This window comes from Cavia porcellus, unplaced genomic scaffold (assembly GCF_034190915.1).
Source record: "Cavia porcellus strain 051 isolate PalLab524CR breed Dunkin Hartley unplaced genomic scaffold, mCavPor4.1 scaffold_26, whole genome shotgun sequence".
Taxonomy (NCBI): Eukaryota; Metazoa; Chordata; class Mammalia; order Rodentia; family Caviidae; genus Cavia; species Cavia porcellus.
The window spans coordinates 34,857,475-34,875,108 of record NW_026947509.1 but is presented as its reverse complement, the minus strand read 5'-3'; the positions used below and the strand labels follow the sequence as shown (position 1 = coordinate 34,875,108).

Sequence of the window (17,634 nt, the reverse complement as noted above, 5' to 3'; positions counted from 1 at the left end):
TGAAGCCAAAGATCACCAAGTTTCTCGAAGAAAGCAAGAAAACCATTGTGACCTTAGTTTAGGCAAAGATACAACACCAAAACACAGTTCATTTTTTAAAAAGTATTATTAGTTGGAGCTCAACAAAACCAAAACTGCCTCAAATACAGAAGACATTATAAATGAATGGAAAGTCAACTCACAGACTGAGAGAAAATCTTCTAAAGCATTTATCTGATAAAAGATTGCATCCCCAAAATATAAAGAACTCTGAAAACTTAGCAGTAAGCAAACAATGTAAAAAATAGGAAAAAAAACACAAAATAATAATAATAAACAAGGTTAAAATGCTGAGAGATTTGAATTTACACTTCACCAAAATAGATAAGCAACAGGGAATTAGAGAGTAACATCATAGTGAGACCAACACATGAATATTAGAATGATCACAAATAGAAAATAAAGGCTAAAGTGTTTTGTCAAAAATGAAGACTGTCTAATGAAAAATGAAGAGTTCCTAATGAAAATATATGATACAATGAAAATATCTGATACAACTACTTTTGAAATGGTCTGACAGTTTCTTCATAAGCTAAATGTAAACTCTTATGATCTAGCCAGGATGCCCCTCAGTGTTTACCCAAGAGAAGAAATACATGTGCACACAAAAACTGATCTGTGAATGTTCATAATGGCTTTATTGTAATAACCCAAAACAGTAAATAGCCAGGTACATGAATGTAACAGTTGTGGTACATCCATATAACAAAAAATTAGTAATAAAAAAAAAGAACTGTTGGTATTTGTAACAACATGAGTAAATTTCACAACGATTGTGTTGAGTGAAAGAATCCAGACTAAAGAGTAGATGATGTGGGGCTGGGGATTTAGCTCAGCGGCATAAGCGCCTGCCTTGCAAGCGTGTGTGCGGTTGTGAGTTCAATCCCTGGTACTGCTTAAAAAAAAGAGTAGATAATATATGATTCTGTTTATCTAAAACTGTAGAAAATGAATTTAATCATAATAACAAAAGCACAGTTCAGGGATTGCTGTGGACTGGTGGGGAGCTGTGAGGGTCAGTGGGTGTACGGAGGGAAGAGACGAGGTGGGCCGCAAGAAAACTTGAAGGTAAGGATTGCGTTCGCCCGCTGTAATTTCATGGATGTGTACATAAGTCACAACTCGGCAAAACGAACACCTCAAAGGTGCATGTTGTGTCATCTTCAGCTGTAATTAGAGTAATATTGTCCATGTACCATTGGTAGTGATGGGGCTTAGAAACCGTGTATCTGTCCCTCGATACATGAGGTAATGAAACGTGCGGAAAAGCCGTTGAAAGACTGGGTTACATTAATAGAAAGACAGTGTTTAAATCCTACTCCATGTGAGCAAGCCCACACTTGAAGATGTAGACAAATGGGAGTGTGTTGGCAGAGCTGTGACCAGGCAGGGTGGAAATAAAACTACCTGAGGAGTCACTGGATGACCTGGAGGGAAAAGGTATCCTTAAGGAAAAACAAGATTTGAACGGCGTGCCTAATAAAATGTTTCTGGGGGCCATCCCCTTTAAGACAAGGGTAAGACCTATTTCAGACAGTAGTGGAGATAAAATTCAGACCTGTGAGTGCAACAAGAGTCCAGTTTGGTCTTGGTATTCAGGAAAATAACAGGCAGTTGGCTTCTTTGGACACCTCTCCTCTCTGGAGACGTGTAGACATCGAGCAGCCAAGTGATGGCTCGGTGAGGGGCCGTAGAGAATCTAGTTTTGGGTCATTGCCACATCCTCACTTCGCAAGGTGCTTCACAGAGAAGCCTGCATCTTTTCTAAGGTTCAACAGTTTCCTGTTACTGTTCTCATGGTCCAGATGAAGAAAACTCATTTCCTAGGTGACTCATACGAGCCCGGGATGAAATTTACACCCAGCAGTTCCTGTTTCTGCTTTATTCATTTTTATAGCCGTGGACACTTTGCCTTCATTTCTTGTGAACAAAATGATGAGTACAGCATTTGAGTGTTTATTTCTTTATTTAATGTACTGATATTTTTGCTTATTTTATATGGTGCACAGTTGCAGTAGAGAACTGTGTGTGATACAAATAGATTAGTCCCTTGGGAATTCTGCCACAGCTTTTTGAAGAATTTTTTACACCCAGGGGTAGTGGCACATGCCTGTAATCCCAGATTTGGGAGGCTGAGGCAAGGAGGGTCCTCGTGAGAGGCAGCCTGGGCTACGTAGTGACTAATTACAGAGTGAGATTGTCTCAAAAAAGGAGGAGGAAGAGGAAAAGGAATTTGTATAAAATTGATTTCCTTATAAGTTTTTTAAAATGATTAATCTTATCATCCTTATTTTTAGGTAAGTAGCAGATGGGTAAGATGGGACTTAATTCTCTCACTACGAACAGCAAACAGATGTGGTGTTTACACTCTGTGCCTGCCACATGCTATATAAGGAAGGTGTGGCCGCCTTGCTCAGCTCACATTTGGTTCCCTCCTTTGCCATTGAATGCAAGTGTTCACGGAGGTGAATGGCTGTTCACTCTGTGAGAGAAACAGGTTCACTGACACATAAGAAGGGGGCAGGGCAGCCTTTTCCTAGTGAGCCCACTTAGCAGTGACTCATGGTTACTAAACTTGTGGAGGGTAATCTTTGACACTACAAGGTTACTAGTAGATTTTTCTTAGTCCATGATCTTTCAACTTAGAATACTAAGAGCTTTTCCTTAGTAAAGGAGGGGGGAGGCTAGAATTTTAAAATACATCTAGCACAGGAATTAATGTGATAATAGATCTTTTCTCATCATCAAGTATTCAGCACCAGCAGTATTTGTCAGTTTACTTTTAATTTGCATTTTCATATCTTTGTCTTCATATACTTAGTTTTATTTAATGAAGTTATTTAATCCCTTTTTGAAATTGAATTCATATTTAAGGCAGTAAATATAGCCTGGTATATATTAGGAGATTTTCATTTAAAATAATTTTTTTGGTAAAGAGTGGGTTTTAAAACACACGTACACACCAAGAAAAAAAAATGTTAGACAAAGCCGGAAACAGTGTCATTGTGACTTCAAAGGTATTTATCCACCGGTGAAAGGTAAAGCTAAAGATGTAAATCTTGGTAATTACTGCCATTGACCACTGATCTGTTCTGCAAAAGCTATAAATTTTATTGTTTCAAGAGCGTTATAGCTGGGCATGGTGGTGCACAACCTGTAATCCCAGCACTCAGAAGGCTGAGGCAGGAGGATTGCCATGAGTTTAGGGCCAGCCAGAGCTATATAACTGACTTCAAGGTTAGTCTTTACTACATGGGGAGATACTCTCTCTAAAAAAAAAAAAAAAAAAAAAATTTAAGCATTATGCAAAGAGTTGTGCAGTACTTGAACTTTTGAGATTGCTCTTTTTCCCCACACAGCCTTATTCCTGTGAGATCTATGTTAGTAGTTGTGTTGGTTCATTGGTTTTGATTGCCAAGTAGCATTCCATTCTGTGGATCTACCACACTGTTTAACTGTTGACCCTTTGGAGGACTTCTGGGCTATTTCTGTTTTCTGATCCAGCTATTAAAAAACAAAGCTTCTACACAGATTTCTGTACAGGTTCTTGTGTGAACATAGTTAGTTCCTCAGATAAATGTTCAAGAGTACAAATCTTGAGTCTTGTGATAAACATGTTTAATATTTATGACAAACTGCCAAGCCTCTTCCAAAACTGCTGGGCTATTTTACATTCTCTAGGGCAAGGTGTCAGAGGCAGAGATGGGCAAGATTGAATGTGTGTTTGGGAAGATAGATATATTTGCAGAAAAATGAACTTAGTAAAGGAATTCTGGAGACAAAGGTTAGGGGTGAGAAGGAATAAGATATAAAACTGTATTTCAGAGAGACAATTTATTGGTTATCTACACTCTGCTCCAGGTTCACAAAGCCTTCTCCTAGCTTCTGTTCACAGATATTTTCCAAAGCCCAGCTCAGCAGTACAAGTACCCCACTGTCTCGTTTCCAAATCAAGCTGCCTTGCCATACAGGCAGACCTGTCATCTGGATGGGGCTGTGACTGCAGTCCTGCTGAGTTGAGTGATTGTAACAGAGCTCTATGACCAGCAGGAAGTTCACCCATTTATCTGAAGCAACTGGATGCACCCCTCTAGTGAGATTGATTAGAACAGCAGCTCTTACTTTGTTTAGAACTTAGGGACCAGCGAAAGGGATTTCAGATGTGATTCACATTTAAACTTAGTATCCAACAAATGGACAGAGGATCTCATGAGAGCGGGTCTGCCATGGCTTCAGATTCATCTACTTTTCAAATTTTACTCTACCCTGTCTTACCTAATATTTGGCTTACTTTTCTCATTGCTGAGAAAAAATGCTCGACAGCCAAAGTTAAAAGAGGGAGGTTTATTATGGCTCAGTTTGTGGAGGTTTCAGTTCATAGTCAGCTGGCTCCAAGAGGGCACTGCAAAGGGGAAAAGGTTCGTGGTGGGCAGAGGGCAGCAAAGCAATGGAGCAACCAGCAGCTGGACTCCAGCAGCTGTCTCTGCTTTTGGGTTCTGGCCAGGATGTATGCCCTTAGGGTGGTTAGCACTTACCTATTGGGCTGTGCCACAGCACTCAGTGGGCTGGGTTGGTAATCACCCACCCTCGATCCCAGGTCACACATTGTAGACCAAGCCACCTCTGAAAAGCTCCATCTAGGCCGTGTGAGGCTTTAGGAGGACATCTAGACATAAGCCATCACACTAATGCGTGTTGGGATCCTACGTGAGAGGTTTTTTTAAAAAGATTTTTATGTATTTTTTTTTTTATGGCAGTGGACAAGAGTACAGAATAAGGTATCACTGGGCTTAGTTTTAAAACTCTCCTGGTTGAGATGACCTTTTTTCCAGTGATACTAGAGCTTAAATCAAGGGTCTTGTGTATGGAAACAAGTGCTCTACCACTGAACACTATCCCCAGCCCTTTTTATTTTGAGGCAATCTCACTAAGTTTCCCAGACTGGGCTCTAATTTACAGTCTTTTCACCTCACCCTCCTGAGTAGCTAGGATTACAGGTGGATGTCACCACACCTCGCTTGAGCAACTTGTGACATCTCGGCAGTGCTTCAGATGCCACAGTTCCTGCAGCATCATTTCATACTGACCATGTTCAACTTGGGATTCGTGTTCTCCTCTCCACGATTGGACTCTCTTCCTGTCCGACTTCTTTGAGAAATGCTGCCTTGGGCCCAAAACCTTGGAGCCTCAGATTCTAATTTCTTCTTGCTCTGTCACCTGCTTGCCAAAATCCTATTCAAATCATTCCAAATGATTCCAAATGATCCTATTCCAAATCATTAGGGAGCCAGTAGGGCAAATTTATTTCTCCTCCTCCTTTTGTCCGTACTAGTATGTAGTATGTAAGAGTTTCCTTTAAGCTAGGAGTTTTAATATTAGCAAGGTAGTATATTTTGAGACATGTTCATCCAAAAAATTCAGAAAGTACCAATGAGTGTAAAGGCAAAAACTGACGCTGCCCTTAATTTACTACCCCATGGGATGACTGCCATTAGCTGCAGAGAAAGCCTTACAGATTCCCATCCTCATACACCATCCCCTGCTCTGGGGGCACGTAAGAGCAGGTGAGCTGTGCTGCTCTGTAATCTTATGTTAGCATCTATCATGTCTGTGTAGACCTCAGTTAATTTTTATGCTTGCTGTGTTCAATTTTATGGATGATTTAATTGGTTCAAATAGATAACTTTCCTCTTTTTCTTTTTTTTTTTTTAACATGAATCAAACTCACAACCTTGCAGCTGAGCTATACCCCTGGCCCTTCCTTTCTATTTCTTTGCTATTATAAATATCATGGTTTGTATCTTTGTACCTGTCTTGTAACTCTTAAAAACTGGAGGCAAAGAGGAAGCCAGACCAGTCTTATATTCTCTCAAGTATCCTCATTGCCCTTCCTCCCTGACAGCGGCAAGTCTGGGTCTGCAGGAGAGAGCCCTGGCAGGGAGGCAGAGGCTGCTTTTTGGGTTTTCTGTGTATGCCTTCACCTCACCACTTTGCACCTGACTAGCTGCCTCAGTGGTGAAACTAGCAGGGTGATGAGTGCATTGGATTATTAATACAGGAGATTCAATACAAAGCCTTCTGCGTTTTTGGAGGTCTTGAAATAGACTGGTTGTGGGGCTGGGAATTTAGCTCAGTGGCATAAGCGCCTGCCTTGCAAGCAGACAGTCGTGAGTTTGATCCCCGGTACCGATAAAAAGGAAAAAAAGAAAGAAAGAAATAGACTGGTTGTTCCAGTGTTTAGTTTGCTCATTTCTTGCCTTGCCTTTTTTTCTGGACATAGGGTCTTGCTGTATTGCCCAGGCTGTCCTTGACTTCATGGGCTCAAGCAATCCTGCTGTCTCCACTTGCTTTGTAGCTGAGACTACAGATGTGCATCATATTTTTTTGAAGATTTTATTTTTATTAGTACACTTGTATTTTTAATTTTTTTATAGCATCGGTGATTTAACCTAGAGTCTACCCACTGAGCTGGCCCACAGCTAAATTACTAAGTTACCTAGGCTGGGCTCAAACTTGTGATCCTCCTGCCTCAGCTTCCCTCAGTGCTAGGATTACAGCTGTGCACCACCATGCCACTTTATTTTAGAGGAAAGAAAGCTGCAAAAAGTCTTGTGGCTCAGTGTTACTTGGAGAGGTTATGGTGGGCGTTACCCTAAGAAAACCCTTGTAGGAGTCCCATCCCTTAGTCTGGGTGAGAAGGAAGCTTAGTTCTAACACTATTAGTAAAGTGAATGTTAGATGTGAATGTTTAGATATTGGCTTAACGCTAAAGTTGATCCTATAGCTTAAAAATTTTTATTTACAAATGTTTCCTAAAGATAAGTGAAAATGAACTTACTCTTACTTGGTTGACTGTGGAAGCCAGGGGGCCTTTCTGATTTAGGGCTCACATGCCCATCCCCCTGGGGAATGAGGGAGTGCACTTCTCAGCTCAGACTTGATTGTGAGACACTGGCAAGCCCCTGGTGGCAATGGATGGCAGTGCTTGGCTGGGCGGTGCGGAGGTGCTTTACTGCCCTAAAGATCGAGCAGTAGATCTGTGCTGTCCAGCCTGGGAGCGGGCTTTTCCTCCATCTCTTCTTCACCGTGTTGTTATGAGTGAAACACTTGGCCGCTGCTAATGGAGCCTGATAGGAGGCTTCCTGCTCTGCACAGAAGCAGTGTCTATGTGTTTGTGTCCAGCTGTCAGGGCTAACAACGTCATGGGGTGGCATGTGTAAACCACCATCTCAGATGGCACCGCCAGGGTGGTGTGTTGGGAAGGGCGCAGATGAGCCCTTCCAGTGCTCCTGGCTGTGTTAGGAAGGCAGAAGTCTGTGTGAGAAAGCAGAGTGCTGCAGGGCGGCTATGAAGAAGAGCCCCGCTGTTGTGGTGTCAAAGGATGGAACCCTGGGGGAGAGAGGCTTGGGCCTGGGCGCTTTTGTTGGCACAGAGCAGGTGTCTAGGGCGAGAGCAGAGATGTAGATGATAGGGCAAAAGAACTGAAGACCCTTAATGTGGAATTTGGGGTCTTAAGAAGTGGAAAGGATCTCAGAAGTCAGCTGCCCCAGCCCCTGCAGTTACAATTCAGGAAGACCAGCAGTGTTTGTGAGGCCACACAACTAGAAAAACGGCACAGGAGACTTGGGTAAAGATCACTCGCCTTGACCTTCAGCCAGGTGACCTTGCCACCTTCCTCCAGCACACCATCCAGAGCCTTACTTGAAGAAGGAGCAGATTAAGAAGATGGATGAACTCGTCAGCCTTACAAAACGGTATCAGCTTCCCCAAATGTTGACATCTTCATACAACCACAGCACACTGGTCAGAATAGGAGAGTAACCTATACAATCCTGTCAACTGACTGTACAAACATTTTACAGATCTTATCTGTTGTCCTATGATGACCTTTTTCTAGACCAGTGTCTGTTTCAGGATCTCACATTGCATTTGGTTGTACCTCCTTGCCCTCCTTTAATCTGGAGCAGTTCCTCAATCTTAAACTTTTGTGACCCAGGCAGTTAAAATTTTTATTGATTTGGGGTTTGGCTGATGTTTCTTCTGATTCAATGTAGGTTTATTGTATTTCAGCTTTTTGAGATAGGGCCTTCTGTGTGGTCCAGGTTGGCTTTGAACTCTCAATCCTCCTGCCTCAGTCTTCTCAGGTTCAGCATGTTGGGCAAAAGCACCCCAGAAGTGATGATGTGCCCCAAGGGACTCTTTATTTGTGATGTTCACTTGAATCACTTGGTTAAAGTCGGACCTCCACTTTGGTAGTTATGGTTTGTATTTTTTAATGAGTGTCTTGAGGTGCTGGATACTTTTCTATAAGTAAGTATGTTGCTAGGGTTGAGCTGAAGGATGGCAGAAATATCATCAAGATGGAATGAGGGAACTGAGAATGTTTTAGTTGGAGAAGGAGAAGAGAGATACAGAAGCTTCTCTGAACAACAGTGGAACCATTTTAAATACATGCTTCTAGGAATTGGTTGGAAATCAACTCAGTTAAATGTTTCTAAGCTGAATCGAATGCAGTTGGACAACATAAATTACTAGTGAACCAAGTATGTACATATCCCATCATTTTTCCTGCAGAATTCTGGGAGCCATGGTAGAGAATTGTTTAGTAAAATATATCCAAGACAATGTGAAGGAGCGAGAAACTGAGCATCTGGCAGAGGCAGCGCCTAACTTGCCTGTGAGCAGAACAGGTAACATGGTTATTAAGAGACCAGAGGATTAGGTGACACAGTGACTTCAGCAGCTTGAAAGGGGACAGTGTTTATCGGATCTGTGCTGTGAATGGCTTCCTCAGTGGGTGTGAGGAGACACACAGGGAAGTGCAGATAAGAAGGATGTGGTCACAGAGCAAGAACATACTGGCGAAATGCAGATGGGGCCAGGCAGGCGTAGTCACCACCCAGAACTCTAGGGAAGAAGCCGAGTCAGATCTAAACAAGAATGACCAAGTGTGTTCTGTGTGTGATATCGTGAATCAGGAAGTGCTTGCTGGATTGCCTTTTCTTTTGAAATACATCTTAAAAATTTTCAGATATCTTTTAATGTTATTTGAATGTTTATTTAGCCTAGTCATCTGGTAGTTGTTCATGTAATGGGGAACAGAAACCACACAAATCACTGAAATACACATGCAGGTAAAAGTCATAAATTGAAATATGAACAAATCTCATTTATCAGACTGCTACTAAATAATAAGGTTAAATAATTGTAGTTTTCCTTTCATGTCATGCTATTGATTTTCCTATGTAGGTAGTAACCAGTCGTGGAAATGCCCAGTTTTGGAAGTTCAAAGTCTCATTCTCCCTACTCATTACCTACTTCAGAGTATAGTAGTTTTCTGGTAATCATTCCATTGTTTATTTAGCTATGTATTTGGGATTGTTAATGGTGCTGTTTTTCAAAAATAGTACACCTATCTATATATTTTAAACCTATGTACTTGATTATTTGTTAAAATATCTTTAAATATCTTTAAATTGGAGCAATATCTTTATGGGAAGGAGTGAAAAAAGGGTAAGGTAAACCAGTTAGTAGCAACATAATGAACATTGTAATGTACACTTAGATTTGCATTTAACCAGTGGTCCCTACAGAACTGTGTGCAGTGTAGGTGTACGGTGACTCAGGGTTTCCAAGACAGCAAATACTTTTCCTCCATTACGGAAAGAAACTGCTCTCTCTTCAGTTGAGTACTAGATGTAAAGGTGGCTTTGATTCAGCCCAGCTTGGGGAGATGTCCACGCTTGGTGCTGGGCATGCACTTGGTCATGAAGTGACCATGGTCATTGAATTGATCAGCCACGGTACTGTCACTCATTATAACTCTGTCAGAGAAACATTGGCTGTAACTTGCTCATTGGTCCTTCTTTTGAACTGCACTTATTATTTATTCTATTTCAGGGGATTTGAGGGATTTTGCTCATTTTTAGAGGAGAATCTGTTCTGCAGTACTAGTCAGAGCTTTTGATTCCTAATTCTGGTATCTTCTCCTTTTCCTTTTCAATAATTAAAACATAGTGCACTTGTGAATCTTAGGTTGCTTTGCTGGATCTTGCCTGGAAAGCTTAGGAGCTGGGAGTCAACCCAAGTTGGGTCTATCTCTTTTCTATGTGTGATGTTCATAGGAGTGAGCCAGGTAGGCTGTTCCCTGTCTTTTTAAGTATTAGCGTAGTCCCTGCTTGATCAACCAGTGTCTTTCCATTCCACCAAGAGCTCTCCCTTAGTTTTCCTGCTAAGATATAACAGGGTTGTCCTTCCTTCAGTTCCCTGTATGTGCACTACATTTTAAGGAATCCTTTGACTTTATAGTATAATATCACCACCGTGCTAAATCCCCATTTCCCCCATACATTTTAATTGGGATTTTATATCTCTGTGATCATTTGTACTGATGTTCAGCCATTTGTCAGGCATTTATGGAGTACCTGCAAGCCTTGGGCTCCTGCTGTAACACAAAGAAGCAAAGTAATTAGTTTAGAAATCACAAAGAAAAGAAAACTGTATCTAGTGAGAAACAATTTGAAAATGTACCTGGTAGTAAGAGAGGAGAATTTACTGAGAGATTTTCCCAAGGGACTGATCACTGAGCTGCACAGTGTAGGGAGAGTAGAGCTGGCCAGAAGCTGGCACAAAGAGCATTTCAGACATAAGAGCCACATGCACAAGAGCTCTACAGAAAGGGCGGCGTGGCCAGCACACTGGCGAACACAAGGTGGGAGAGGAACTGCAGGGTAGGGAAAGGCTAAATGGTAGGCCAGACCTTGCAGGGCCTATAGGCCATGTTAGGAAAGAATTTGCTCCATCCTAAGAGCAGTAATCTTTGGAGCACTTTAAACAGAGGAAGTATCCGAAGCATCTTTGTGTTGTGGAAAGATCATTGTAGTTGTGGTGTGGAGAATCTTAAGGGATTGAAAGGAGTGGAGCCTGGCAGGGTGGCACATGCCTCTAATCCCAGCACTCAGGAGACTGAGGCAAGAGGATCACTGCAAGTTCAGGGCCATCCTGGGTTACAAAGTGAACTCAAGGCCATCATGAATTTGTATAGTGAAATCCTGTCTCAAAACAAAAGTGAGGGGTGGGATGGAAGGAAACCAGCAGATAGCCCTCCAGTAGCGTAGGCAGGAGTTACAGGAACTTTGCGTTGAATGGTGATAGGAGAGGGAGGCATACGTGGAAGGCTTTGGGAACTGGTGATGATTAGCTGTTGGAGCAAAGGGAAGAGTCTAGGGTGATCCTGAATTTTTGACAAGTGCAGTGACATCAGTAGCGTTGCTGTTACCTGAAATAGGGGACAGGGAAAGAACTAGACATCAGGAAAAGATCATGGATTGCATTTGGGGTCCCACGAGACATCATCCAAGGGGAGACGTTTTGAGTAGATCCTTGAATGCATGGGTAAGACCAGGGAGTAGAGAACTGGATTTGAGATAGAGATCTGTGAGGTGTCTGCATTAGGAGTTAATTAAAGCAGTGAGCGTGGGTGAGGTCATTTAAAGAGGAACCACAGAGTGAGGACAGGATGCCTGGCACCCTGCCTCAAGAAATGCTTAATATCCCGGGAGAGGGAGGGCGAGAGCCAGAGACCCAAGAAGGACAAAGCAGAGAGCCAGGAAGGAGAGTTAGGGCAGTGGTGAGTCACAGATGACAAGTGAGGAACAATTTTAAAGGAGGGTGTAATCAACCCTAAATGCGGCCCAGAGCCCCCATGTAATGCAGATAGACAATTGTACTCGGCAGCCTAAGAGTAAGTCGCTGTGACTAAGCTGAGAAGTACCAGGTGTAGAGGCCGCACGGAGCAGGGCTGAGGACCAAATGAGGAAGGAGATGCAGGCTGTGGTGAAGATGGGCGGGAGCCAGGAGGGTGCTCACAGCATCCGCGGAGAGCCTTTCTGGGCTGGGCAGGGACAGTCCGGTGTGTTTCTGCACTGATAGGGAACAGTCGAGAGACGGGATTGGCCATATGAAGGTGAACTGGTAGAGTGAGGTCCAGAAAAAACAGCCCGGGCACAGGCTGCAGGAGCGTCCTGGTGGGGAGTATAATTCCGTGGGCGTTTTCACTGTAAAGTAGGAGATGTCTTCCAAAGGAATGGGGACTGAGCCCGAGTCCAAGGGCCATTCCACTCAGGAGTATGATTAATATGTCTCTACCTCCCCCATCGCTGTTATATATAATCAGCTTTATTGAGATAGAACTCACCATATAGTTCACCTGTTTTTTAAATTATTTAAATGTATTGCTGCATTTTAGGTAGACAGTGATCACATTCATTATAGGGGGTTTGTTCCTATATGTGATACAGCCTAATTCTTTTTACCATCCCCATCTTCCCCCCAACCCCTCTTCCTTATTTATTATAAAAGCTTTGCTTCCATTTTTACCTTCATTCTCATCTTTTTTTTTTTTCTTTTCCTCCCTTCCTCTTCCCCTTCCCACCCCTAGTTCCCCTTCCCATTTAAACATTTTCTTCCTGTTTTACTATACCTATTATACCTTTTGGTCTTTATTTACACTGTTGGTTTCTCATAGCAGGGAAATGATGCAATATTTACCCATATGTGTCTGATTTATTTCACTTAAGAGTGTGATCTCGGGGCTGGGGATTTAGCTCAGCGGCATAAGCATCTGCCTTGCAAGCAGGCAGTCATGAGTTCGATCCCTGGTACCAGGAAAAAGAAAAAAAAAAAAAAGAGTGTGATCTCGAGCTGCCTCCATTTACCTGGATTAGCCTTATACTCTGTCTGTGTGTGTGTGTGTAATTTTTTTTTCTTTTTTTTTTTGGTGTGGAGACTCAAACGCAGGACCTTGTACTTGCAGGCAGGAGCTATATCAGACACCATTTAATACAAAATATCTCATTCGTTCGTTCTTCATGACAGAGTAATACTCCATGGTATAAAAAATACATCTTTATCCATTCGTCAGTTGATGGGTGCTTAGGCTGTTTCTGAGACTTAGCTGTTACAAACTGTGCTGCTGTAAACATAGATGTGCTGTATCACTGGTATGATGTTTTAATTCTTTGAGGAAGATACCAAGGAGAGGATTTGCTGTCATAGCTCATCTATTTAAAATGTACAATTCCATGGTTTTTAACTTACTCATAAATATGTATCATCACAACCACAGTCAATTTTAGAACATTCATGCCCTCAAATAGAAACCTGTGTGCTTCAGCTCTCATATGTCTCCCTTCCTTCCAAACCATATGTTGCCAGAAGAGAGTGTGGAGTGTGTCTAAATTCAAATGTAAAATCACAATGAATTGAAAGAAAACTATTAACCAACTGGGGACTTAACTCAGTGACATAAGCGCCTGTCTGGCAAGAGCAGGGTCATGAGTTCAATCCCCAGTACCAAAAACAAACAAAACTATAACCGAAGAGTCGCTAGGAGCTTCAAAATGTTGGTCTAACCAGAAAAGCACAGGAGAGGAAGGCCGCTGCTGTAAACCAGCAGATGCCGTGCAGAGGAATCTGTCAAATGTCATGTTCTTCCCTCTCAGAGAATCCTCTAAAAGTAAAGTTGAATGAAATGGAATGAGAAAATAACCTGTGTGAGTAGATTATGAATAACCTGTTGAGTATTGCTAAATGATTTTCTCTTGACCCAGAAAAATTGTAGTTTGTGTTGCTTACAAGTTGCTCCTAGGCTGATAAGCTGTTTTCAGAAATCTCCTGAGTGTTACAGAGACCTCTATAAAAGCAGCAACTGGCAGCTAGGAAAGGAAATACTCTGCTTAGCACTGATACTGAGTAGGTCACCACAGTGGAGTTACTTGATGAGGATTTGTAAATGTTCAGAAGTCATAGAAATCAGCATAGGCTTAGAGAAAAGCCGTACGAAATAAATTATATTTATTACATTTTCTTATGGTCAGGAAATAGGGAAGAAACTGTGTTTTGTTTTGGTTTTTGTTTATATTTTTGAGACAGAGTCTCACTATGTATAGTTCAGGCTGGCCTTGAACTAACTATGTAGCCTAGGTTGGCCTCGAACTCATGGCAGTTCTCCTGCCTCAGCCTCCTAAGTGCTAGAATTACAGGCGTGCTCCACCATACCCAGCTAGGAATAGTGTTTTTTTAAACCAGTATAGTTAACAGAAAGTTCTTTGAATGTTTTGGAAGAAGATGCATATATTAAGTGATCAAGCAGCCATTCCCAAACATTGTTACTAGATCATTATTGAAAAAAGCACTACCATTCAAAGCCATGAAAGTACCCTCGATTGTCGTTCTGTCCTTGTCAGCATGGACAAGTGCTTGGTCTGTGCTTGAGGCAGGCAGTGGAAGCGCACCCAGCAGACAGCCCTGATGATACCACTGTGTCTGCTATCCTGGACGTCCTTCAGAGTACAGAAGCACTGCCACAGCCTCAAATGGCAGACTATGACAGGATGGTGTTCCCCGTGAGAAGAGCCAGTGCTTTCCAGTCTAGGGCACTTGGAAGATTCCTGAGTCAGTTATGAAATAGAATTGCCAGAATTCTTCAAGGTCACTTAACATTCTTAAAGGTACATTCACATTGGTATAGGCAGGTGGTGGCCCGGGGGTTTTCAGGATCATCCTCTCCAAATAAGATTGGAACATTAGACCTGCCTTTCTTAGAATAGTAATTAGAGAAACTCAGAGAAGGTTTTCTGGAAAAGGTGACAATTCAGGGAAGACAGGCAAGCTGCTTCAAATTAAAGCCTGTGTGTGGAGGAGAAGTGAAAATACTGCGTGATCTGCAGAGCAAACCCATAGCCAGCACACACCGGTGAGGCAATGTTTGTCTCCTTATAAAACTGTTCAGCAGCTATCTGATCTGAAATCTGGCAACTCTGCATTACTGGATGATGGAGATATTCAAGATGAAGTAATGTGATCATTTGGTATGAAGGTGAGACGGTTGTGAAACAGAGTACCATTTATGCTTCTAAGTACTGCTCCTGCCAGTCTGTGAATCTCTGCTAATTTATCTCTCAGGTATATTTCAGGTTGTAAGTGCTTTGTTTTAAATAGACTTTTCCTGCCTTTTTAAACTGCCAATTCACTTTTAAAGACTTTTTTAAATAATAGGGGAAAGTATTTTCTGATTACTCACATTACCATCCCATTTTCTTTGTTTGTGTACAAGTCTGCACAGAAGACTTACCCTTTGCATAGTATAAGTCTACTGGTGATAAAATCTTTCATCTTGTGTGTATCTCAAAAGTCATTTGTTTTTGAAAGATACTTGCACAGAGTATAAAATTCTAAGATGACAGTTTATTTCATTGCATGTTTTTTCAGTCGTTTAGCAGTCTTTTTCTACTGTCTTTGTGACTCGCATCATTTCTGTTAAGAAATCCGTTGTCATTCTTTGTCCATGTTTTATTCCCTTGGCTGTTCGTAAGACTTTAACATTGAATTGCTGCAGTTTGACTGTTCATTACGTCGGTGTAGCCTTTTTTTCTTGCACTTGGGATTTTTCAACTTTCTAGCAGTATTACAGTTTTTGTTACAGTTAGATATTGTTTTCAGTGATTATGTTTTGGAATATTTTGTCTGCACACCTGCCTGCTTCAGGGATTGCAGTTAAACAAATGTGATTGCTTAAAGTCACCTCATAGGGGCTGGGGATTTAGCTCAGCAGTATAAGCACCTGCCTTGCAAGCAGGCGGTCGTGAGTTCGATCCCTGGTACCGATAAAAATGAAAAAGACAAAAAAATAAAAAATAAAGTCACCTCATAGGTCTACTCCCCCAGCCTGTGTTTCATTTTGCATAGTTTTTACTGCTGTTTGTGTATTAACCTTTTCTTCTGCAGTATCTAATCTGTCAGTCCCACCTATTGTAATTTTTAATCCCATTATTTTTCTAGAACATATTGAATGTAGTCATAGTAACGTTAAATCCATGTTTATTCTGCTTTAAAATGGATTGTTTTTCTTTTCTTTCCCAACCTCTCCCACCAAAACCAGGCTACAGAAGAAGTTTCCAAAAACCTGGTTGCCATGAAAGAAATTTTATATGGCACAAATGAGAAAGAGCCACAAACAGAAGCAGTGGCCCAGCTTGCTCAAGAATTGTATAACAGTGGGCTCCTTAGCACCCTGGTAGCTGATTTGCAGCTCATTGACTTTGAGGTAAGGTATCATTTATTAATTTTCTAAAACAGTACCCATTCCTAATCCTTCCCCATATGTTCTCTGTTGAATCTTAAGATCCCTGTTGGGCTTTCAGCCCAGGGGTTCTTGACCTATGAGCATGCCTGTGTGCCCTGCCTCATTAGCAGAGCCAAGGCAGGACCCAGGGTTTCTTGGGCCTCAGCCACATTATACATGCAGTTTCTTGGTATTGGACAAGCCTTTTATTTAGGTTGTAGAGTGTTGTAAATACTTTATACTTTATAAAGCAGTATAGTGGCTTACATAATTCACTAGAGCTTAGCTCTCAGGGAGTGAACAATCTCAAGAAAACTATAGAATGTTAGAGTTTTAAAGATGGAAAAGATCTTAATGAAAAGTTCATTGTAGCAGAGATCATGTGGTTTATTTACTTCATGCTGATTTTAAATTTTTAAATTAGTACAATATTTAAGGAGCAGATTTTACTCACAGCTCAGTTTCTTAGCATCTCTTGGAAAATTCATCTGTCAGTGTTGGGCCTGCAGTCCTGCTTGGTCCGGTCCTTCAGCTGGAGCACAGCAGCTACCCAGCATCCTAATACAGCTCAGCTTGCTGTACCTGTTAGCACCTTCTGCCCAGCCCTGGTAGGCATTGAGATTGTTACCCAAGCTTATGCAGCTAGATCGTGCCATGTTAAATATTTAATGAATTTAATAGTGCAAATAATGCTCCTCGATTCTAGTCAGAATAAACTAGTTGAGAAGAACGTAAGATAATAAAGCCCGCTTGTATAGTCACAGGCAGTTTCCGCTTTCACTTGATTGGCTGTCCATGTGGGTAAATATTCTAGGGGGAAAAATGACAAAAAGCAAATAAAATTTCAGAGAAGGATGAGAAGGTGTAATTCTTAGACTACTTGGATAACAGTGATAATAGAAGAAAATAAATATTTTTTCTGCTATAGAGCAGATAGAACTATTTCCATTCATATAGCTGCTTTCATATAGTATTTTTAACAGTATTAAATTCCAACAAAACTTTTTATTTCCTCTGTAAAGTTGGTGATATGTTGGAACATGTAGCTCCTTCTTCTTTGTCATCCCCCATCCCTATCTGTTAACAGGACACTGAATTTAATATTCATTTGAGACTTTAGAGACACCAGTTGATGTTGATAGAAAGTGTGTGTGTGCCATTAGGACCGGTCAGGAATGGCATATAAGGGTTGCCCTTGCTACACCTGAACTAGGCACAGACCAATAGATGGTCTCTGCATTGAGGGAGGCTGGAAAGCTAGCATACTGCTACTGGCTGAGAACTTCTCAGCCTTGGCACAGGGACCATTCTGAAACACCTCTTGGGTCCAGTTCTCCATTTATTAATCTCTTGGGCAGTTTTGTGAAATTCTCAGATGGTGGTAACGTCCATCTACTTTGTACAAGGCTCTAATCTCTGAACTACTGAACCATGTGCTACTTAGTCCTTCATTATTAATCAGTTTGAAACAT

The 17,634-nt window shown here is 41.6% G+C and overlaps 1 protein-coding gene across 1 annotated transcript in view; it reads left to right on the top strand.

Annotated features, from left to right (window-relative positions):
• The window catches only part of Cab39 (calcium binding protein 39), a 51,180-nt gene that overhangs the window by 8,017 nt on the left and 25,529 nt on the right, over positions 1-17,634 (top strand). The window contains exon 2 of the mRNA XM_013157556.2: positions 15,980-16,144. Coding sequence (XP_013013010.1) covers positions 15,980-16,144 — 165 coding nt within the window. The remainder of the gene's footprint in view (positions 1-15,979; positions 16,145-17,634) is intronic.